This window comes from Alosa pseudoharengus, unplaced genomic scaffold, assembly GCF_046254945.1.
Source record: "Alosa pseudoharengus isolate Yale_2024_CS ecotype anadromous, Long Island Sound unplaced genomic scaffold, YU_APseudo_1.1 YU_APseudo_1.1_scf_21, whole genome shotgun sequence".
Classification (NCBI taxonomy): domain Eukaryota; kingdom Metazoa; phylum Chordata; class Actinopteri; order Clupeiformes; family Clupeidae; genus Alosa; species Alosa pseudoharengus.
In genome coordinates this window covers 785986-795246 of record NW_027468674.1, presented here as the reverse complement: position 1 = coordinate 795246, position 9261 = coordinate 785986, and the positions used below count along the sequence as shown (strand labels likewise).

Sequence of the window (9261 nt, the reverse complement as noted above, 5' to 3'; positions counted from 1 at the left end):
TCAGCTAGCTGTCATTCAAATCAGACCTCCGTGTGAATTTTTAAGGAGCTTTATTCCATTTATATACTATTTGCTAAATGTATTTGCTCGCAAAACAAAACAGATTGTCTTCCTATTACCATATGGTTATTATTTTAATTGTGGTAGCCTTATAATTATTAACATACTCGTTGTTTGTGTCTTTTGTTGATAGACGTTGATGAATAGCCTACTGTAGTAGCTTTTGTTGATAGACGTTGATGAATAGCCTACTGTAGTAGCTTTTGTTGATAGACGTTTAATAAATCGCCTACTGTAGTAGCTTTTGTTGATAGACGTTTAATAAATCGCCTACTGTAGTAGCTTTTGTTGATAGACGTTTAATAAATCACCTACTGTAGTAGTTGATTGGAAATGGAGGGGCAATTTTTTGAAGTTGTTTCCAATAAATTCGGTTCTAAAGCCGATATGAAGATATACAGAGTCGTACTATGTGCCAATATAAAGGTATACAGAGTCGTACTATGTGCCGATATAAAGGTATACAGAGTCGTACTATGTGCCAATATAAAGGTATACGTATATGGCGGCCGCATTTACGATGCCACCTAATAGAATGACGGACAATGCGGTATGTAGCTTTCTAATATCTATGGTGGCAAGCGCTTTCTAGGTTTCTAATATCTATGTGGCAATGCGGTATCTAGCTTTCTAATATCTATGTGGCAAGCGCTTTCTTAATGACGTTGCCGAGATAAGGAAGCGCGCACACATGGATACGTAGATTTGCATTCAGTCGGTCCAGCACGCCTACTCTTGCTGATTTACAGAAATAGTCGTGTTTCCCCATTCAAAAAAAGAAAACTTTACTTCATTGTTAGTCTATCAAAAGCGGTTGTTTACTTTGTGTGAATGACGCTATTTTCTGCATTTTGCTAATTCCAACTGTGTGCTTTTTGGAACAGAAACGAGAATGCGCGCATATCCTGAATTACTTACATCTGGCTTGACATAGTCACTCCTACTCATCCTGTATTGGCGTTAGTGAAACGAGTTGAGCTAGGATGACCAGACAACGCTCTGTCAAGGCCCCAACTGTAGCCAGTTTTAAATCTAGACTTAAGACTAAACTGTTCTCAGATGCTTTCTGCTAACTGCGCTGAGTTACAAATTCTGAATCTGCCTTGAAAATTATTCTACCTTGTCTTTTATTACTTTTTTACTACTTTTGCCTTTTTGTCACTTTATTTATATAGCACATTAAAAACAACAACATTGACCCAAAGTGCTTCACAGGTAAGGCCATCTTACAAAAAGGCAGAGGAAGATCGACAAATAAAATTAAATTAAAAAGGAGTGATATAGTAGAGGTGTTAAGATGACAGTAAGACACCAGCCAGGAAAAAAAAGATAAAACATAGAATAAATGAATAAATAAATAAAAACAAATAAATACACAAAGGGCCAAAATAAGATAATACTAAAATCAAGAAAAAATAAAGACATAAAATTAAAAATAAAAATAGGACCAGAAAGAATAAGAAGACCAGAGAGTTATTTAAAAAGAGCTAAAGGGGTAAAAAGGTGAGTTTTTAAACTAGACTTAAGAGTGGAGATAGTTTGGCAAGATGAGACACGGGGAGGGAGGCTATTCCAAAGTTTAGGGGCCGTAGTTGTGAAAGCCCCATCTCCTTTGGGGACAGTCACTGTGAAAGCCCCATCTCCTTTGGGTTTATGTGAAAGCCCCATCTCCTTTGGGGACAGTCACTGTGAAAGCCCCATCTCCTTTGGGTTTATGTGAAAGCCCCATCTCCTTTGGGGACAGTCACTGCAGAGTTTCCGCTAGAAAAAAATGGTGCCGGTCAAAGTGACCGGCAGAGGTTTCGTTTTCCGGACATTTTAATGATATGCCGGTCAAATATCCTATTATCCCTTCTTAATTAGTCAAATTGAGGAAAACTGGAGACAGGCTATGTAGCTTAAAGAATGACATAATCCGGCTGTATAGAATGCAACATGTTTATTAGCCTCACTTAAACATGCCTAACAAGATCTAGCCAGTATATTTTCATGGACAGCAAGATTTCGTTTTCGTTCATTGTTTTAAAAAGGCTTGTTTGTTGCTGCTACCCACGTTATCTCCAGTGGTGACTGTTTAAATTACACAGATGTGCACACACAAGAATGAGCGCTCACACCACTACCCCCTAATGATATGCCTCTTTATTTGATAACAATAAATTAAGAAATGTTTCCTATTCTGGGAAATGTTTAGTTTCTTTTTCTTTCGGCCGCGGTTCAATGATACCGTTTAATTGTGCCAGAAATTATCCGCGGACCAGTAATCGCCTCGTCGAGGAGGCCCTAACCCTGCAGATCATAGACAGAGAACGCATAGGCCTACTGTATGCTAAAGAACACTTTGCATGTCCAGTGTACACGGAGAATGTCAGTGTCTTGGAGCGGCCGCACCCCCCGCAACTCCACTTCCAATGTCACTGATTCCGACAGATACGCCCGACTGCTTTTTATCTGGTGGTGGTGGAGTTGATCGGACATCTGAGGCTTCAGACATTAACAATTTATCATCATCCATTGTGTCTGGCCTCTGAATTTTTTTAAGGCTAGTCTGCCTGGGCCTGGCCATGTTTGAACCGCCTCACTCATTTGTTCGTTGTTTAACATGGTCGTTTTAAGCCGCGTGCGCTTCCTATTTGAAATGCAGCATACTGTAGGCTATGCGTGTTGTTTAATAGCTTACTTTTCAAACAGTAGAGCCTGTTCATTTAAAAACATAGCCAGAGGACGTATAATATAGGCTTACATAGTAAGGCTTATTCTCAAATTCAGATTGCGTTAGGGGACGGGATTATTAGCCAATATCAATCGGACAATTTGACCGGAGAGATTTAATTTTGTCGGACATTTCATTTTTTTTCCAGCCAATGTCCGGTAATTACCGGACAACGGAAACCCTGAGTCACTGTGAAAGCCCCATCTCCTTTGGGTTTATGTGAAAGCCCCATCTCCTTTGGGGACAGTCACTGTGAAAGCCCCATCTCCTTTGGGGACAGTCACTGTGAAAGCCCCATTTCCTTTGGGTTTAAGACGTGTGTGTGTGTGTAGGACTGTGAAAGCCCCATCTCCTTTGGGTTTAAGACGTTGAAAGCTCTGATGTAAGAAGGGGCTAATCCATTAAGAGCTTTAAAAACAAAAAGTAAGATTTTAAAATCAATTCTCTATTTAACAGGAAGCCAATGCAGGTGAGCCAGGACAGTGGGGTACACACACACCTGCACACACACCTGCACACACACACACACATCTACACACACACACATGCACACACACACACCTACACACACACCTGCACACACACACATCTACACACACACACACACTTGCACACACACCTGCACACACACACCTGCACACACACACCTACACACACACACCTGCACACACACACACATCTACACACACACACACATCTACACACACACACACATCTACACACACACACACACATCTACACACACACATACACACACACATGCACACACACCTGCACACACACCTGCACACACACACCTACCTACACACACACCTGCTCCTGCACACACACCTGCACCTACACACACACCTGCTCCTGCACACACACCTGCACCTGCACACACACACATCTGCACACACACCTGCACACACACACACCTGCACACACACACCTGCACACACACACACACACCTGCACACACACACACACCTGCACACACACACACACCTGCACACACCTGCACACACACACACCTACACACACACACCTGCACACACACACACCTGCACACACACACCTGCACACACACACCTGCACACACACACACACCTGCACACACACACACACCTGCACACACCTGCACACACACACACCTACACACACACACCTACACACACACACCTACACACACACACCTGCACACACACACACCTGCACACACATCTGCACACACACACACCTGCACACACACACACCTGCACACACACCTGCACACACACACCTACACACACACCAGGACAGTGGGGTGCACACACACCTGCACACACATCTGCACACACACCTGCACACACATCTGCACACACACCTGCACACACATCTGCACACACACACACACCTGCACACACACACACCTGCACACACACCTGCACACACACCAGGACAGTGGGGTACACACACACCTGCACACACACACACCTGCACACACACACCTGCACACACACACACACCTGCACACACACACACCTGCACACACACACACACACACACACACACCTGCACACACACACACACCTACCTACACACACACACCTGCACACACACACACACCTGCACACACACCTGCACACACACCTGCACACACACCTACACACACACCTGCACACACACCTGCACACACACACACACCTGCACACACACACACACCTGCACACACACACACACCTGCACACACACCTGCACACACACACACCTGCACACACACACACACCTGCACACACACACACACACACACACACACACCTACACACACACACACCTACACACACACACACCTACACACACACACCTGCACACACACACACCTGCACACACACCTGCACACACACACACCTGCACACACACACACACCTGCACACACACACACACACACACACACACACCTACACACACACACACCTACACACACACACCTGCACACACACACACCTGCACACACACACACCTGCACACACACACACCTGCACACACACCAGGACAGTGGGGTACACACACACCTGCACACACACCTGCACACACACCAGGACAGTGGGGTACACACACACCTGCACACACACACCTGCACACACACCTGCACACACACCAGGACAGTGGGGTATACTACGAAGCACGTTAGACATATCTAGACTATGTAGACATATTGAGGCTTCACTAAGCCTTGACTCAGGGGTATACGTTAAGTGATACTACGATAGCAGTTATGTGATATATTTGTCAAACTAGGCTTTCAGCTCAGATCTGTGCGCGTTCTCGGTATTGGGATGACGTTGGCCAATCGTGAAATGTGGAGATGCACAAGACCGCCTCTATTTAAAAACAATTACTTCCGCATTCATGAGCGATAGCTTAATCTACACTGCAGTCATTTTTTGTATCTAACCTATAACATCAAATAAATCAATTGTCATCAGATGTTGTATGGTATGCACGTCCATAGTGGGATATTTGCACGCACAGCACTATTAAAGCGCATTCGAGATCCAAAATGTTAGTAGAGGCGGAGCTCCACCTGTAAGCTATATGACAGAATCCTACACATGAGATAACTTCGTTTTTAAGACAATTGATTGGTCAGTGGGCGGTAGATTACACGATTTGAGCTATAACTTAGCACATAACCTCCTCCCGACCAGGTTTGGTTGACAGCATAAGATGCCATGGTGATATAGCGACACTAAAACAGATCCACTTTCGTGTCACAGCATAGCCTGGCTTTGAGCGCAACATACCTCGCTAACCCACTAATCGAGATTCGTAGTACACCCCACAGGTGTGATGTGCTCCCTTTTCTTAGTTGCTGTTAAAAGTCTAGCTGCAGCATTTTGGACCAATTGAAGCTTTGAGATGTTGGCCTCCTAAGCGAAAGGAGGGGGGGCGGTCGCTCCCCCCACGACCGCAAAGGGGGCCCACTTTTGGCCAAATCTATCTTGATTAATTGCTATATTTACTGATGCTTATTTGTACTGATTGCTAGGGAAAAATAATAATGAAAAATGTTAGGCCTACTAAAGATGCCACTGGTCCGTAGAGTGCGCTCACAATGGGAGTTCGTCTGTCATGCTGCAAATTAAATAGCCCGCACTCTCCCTCTCGCTACACTGCTGCGTTTTAAAAGCGAAACTGATGCCACAACCTGTCTGGGTATAGCTGCTCCCAACTTTTTCTCACTGGTTGATGAAAGTGCAACGCTTCGACTGATGGTTCCAAACGTTTATTTAGGGATTTTTCTGTCACATACACGCCCAAGACCACCGTGAACACTGAAATAAAAAACACGGTGGCAAATATACATCAGTGAAACCGTCATGTTCCTATTCATGAATTGTTCAACTGAAACTTATATTTTATGTAATAAATGCTCTCAAAAACATAATTCACACACATTCAAACACAAGATTATTTCACTAAATTGTCCATACCGTGTGCCCCTCCAACCAGAAGGGTAGGAGTCGCTAGAAGTCCATTTCTTTATATTTCACAGTCCTTTGTCTCACTATTACCGCCTGCACACGCCGACTGAGTTTAAACTCACATTCCATATCAAAGGCATCACGTGACCAAGTGATGACCTAATTGCTGATGTGGTCAGATGACGTTGTTAATTAAAAATTTTTCCAAAAAATATGTACATAATAATCAAAAAATACACAAATATATAATGGATATTAAAAGTAAATATATTCATATTAACAAAATAAATAAATTCACATAGAAAAAATGCTTATGTAACTGCGTTCGCTACACTGGGTTTGCCGAAGTAGCGCTACAGGCTGCATTTATTACAGAAAATCAGCGACATAGCATGTAGGTCTAGTCTACACTGTGCCTATTTAGAGACAGGAGCATAGGCCTAAGCCTGCCGCGACAACAGCAGTCACTATCAGGCGCGCCAGCAGGAATGAATGCTAAGCGCACCATCTACCCCTCCGCACGCAACAAAACATTGAAAGGCTTAATAATATTTGTCCGTTTCCCGGTTTCGTTCATGCATTGGTCACCTAAAAAGTAGCCTAGTACAAAATCCATATGCAATATGCAACAACAACGCCTAATAACGACCTATTCATTTGGACTAAAGTTACCTTTAGTTTTGTTCTAGTTTACCGTTGTGTACGGCCTTTGCTACCTCCACCCTTTCATTGTTTCAAAAAACGTTTTATATCCATGATAGCCTTGAAGTCTTGAGTTAGTGAATTATCTTAACATTGTGTGTTGATAACAGGCAACCATAGTAAAAGAAAGCAACAAGTAGCCTAGCCCACAACTTGTGTAATTGCTGCGTGCGTTTGTTAGGCTATTATTCCCTCTCCTGGGGCCTGTACTACCCAGATGTAACCCAGGGTTACTTTGTTAAACCAGATGTAACCCAGGGTTACTTTGTTAAACCAGGGTTGACAAAACCTGGTTATCTTAAGTGGTGTTAATCGGTACTACGACGCTGTGATGACACTCACACTGCATATGCTCAGTTGGATGCCCCCCCTAGCAGAGAAAAAGCAAGGATATTCCTGAACTGCTCCAGGATTTATTGTAAAAAACTGTTTTTTAGGTATGAAAGTATTTATTTTCTTGAGCTTTGTTTCTGTTAAACTGCTGTCACTGTTTTTGTGATTCAGCTCAAACTTATATGATTTAAATGAGTGATATGTTAACTTTAAGCTACTATGGTTAGCATGTGTCAAGGTCCCCTTGTTTAGCTAGCACATGAGGTTTTATCATAGCTGACAGGAAAGGGGACAGTTGCAACAACTGTGCATAAATATGATAATATAAAATATATATTTTTAAAAACATGTTTTACATGACAATAGTCTAAATAAAAGACTAAAATTGTTCCATTCTTCCTATGTCACTAAAGTCCTACTGTATTTTATATCAATTTCAATATTTTACATCTGCACATAAGGTCTACTCATCTAGAACAAATCTATAATTGTCATCTAATCAAAGCTAGTTAATAAATAACACTAATATTATTATAACTTACATAACTTGTATTTACATACAAAAATAATCATTTTGCTGCACTGACATATATTGTAATATATTGTATTTTTAACATGTTGCAACCATCCCCAAACAATGTTGCAACTGTCCCTGGGCCCGGGGTCAGTTGCAACATCTGACTCCTTACATTCAAATGCAAATTGTGAAAAATTTAGATTCTGTAATTATCTTTAAATGGTTTAGACTATTAACAGACATATGTAAGTGTATTGTATAAAAAATGGTTTGTCTAATCCAAACAGTCTCTGAGTAACAGAGCCAAATGCAAAAAGTGTTGCAACTGTCCCCGGTCTCCCCTACTACGTTACCGCGGCATTGTGTGTGGTGTAGTCGGGTGTAGTACAAAAATTGTATGACAGTAAAGCAAACCTTACCTTACGTACCCTTTTACCGCGGGGGTTTAGTAACATTAACGTTACAATCTGGTAAATTTGGCCATTGGGCTAGCTAACACTGACATGCATCACTACGTTTAGGCCTCCAGAACTCCTCTCTTACAAACTGCATATTTGAAACAAAAGTTTCTAGGCTTACCTGAGATCAGCGTGAGAGATCTCTTTGCGCACAAATCTTCGAACACTCTCCTCGTCCGACACCATCATACAAACTCTGACTCTGACTAACAACTTTTGAACTCTGGTTTGGCGCGTTGTGCTGCTACTGGTTCCTGGTACGTCATGACGCAGCAGAGCACGTCGGCGGTAAATTTGTTTACCCAGTGGGACTGTTAAGCTCAACGATCTTGCTTTTCATGAAAGAAGCATGACATTTTCAGGGTTTGTTCTTGATGACCTAAGCTTTAATTTTAGATCTGGAGGCATTCTCAGTTTGACCTCTGAGGTCAGATAGAGGTAATTGACCTCTGTAATATGTTGTGACGCTACAGGTGAATGGGGTAAAAAAATTAAATAATACATATCACCATGAAACTTTCTCAATTGATTACTCATGTTAAACTAAGAACATTTTTTATTGAAAGTGTTTTATATTTTAATGTTTAAATATGCAAATTAGGCCTTATCTCATTAAAAATCGCTAATTTGCATACATTTTAAAAAACAAAATCAGATTGTCTGATAAAGCCAGGCTCAAAATATTTTTGGTTGTCATATGAGATGGGAAAAGAATTACTGAGGGGTTTATGGACATCTACTTCTATTATCCACTATTATGGGATTATGGACATCTACTTCTATTATCTATTCTATTATCCACCTGTACCACTGTGATATGAAATTTCTAAGCCCGAAATTAAAAATGGGTGTATCTTAGGATAGCTAAATATGTTTTTCCATGTTTCTGGGCATGAGGAACTTATCTGTAGCATTGATTTTACTCTAAGAAGTCAACATCATTACGTGCAGTGAAGATCACTGGCAAAAGATCCAATGATTGGGCAAATCCAAGTATAAATGTATCATTTCACCAAACAATTACATATAAAT

The 9261-nt window shown here is 41.8% G+C and overlaps 1 protein-coding gene across 1 annotated transcript in view; it reads right to left on the bottom strand.

Annotated features, from left to right (window-relative positions):
- Positions 1-8415, bottom strand: part of hirip3 (HIRA interacting protein 3) — a 43369-nt gene extending 34954 nt beyond the window's left edge. Inside the window, exon 1 of the mRNA XM_076299094.1 lies at positions 8351-8415. Within this exon, the coding sequence (XP_076155209.1) occupies positions 8351-8415 (65 nt within the window). The remainder of the gene's footprint in view (positions 1-8350) is intronic.
- Between the last annotated feature and the right edge of the window lie 846 nt (positions 8416-9261).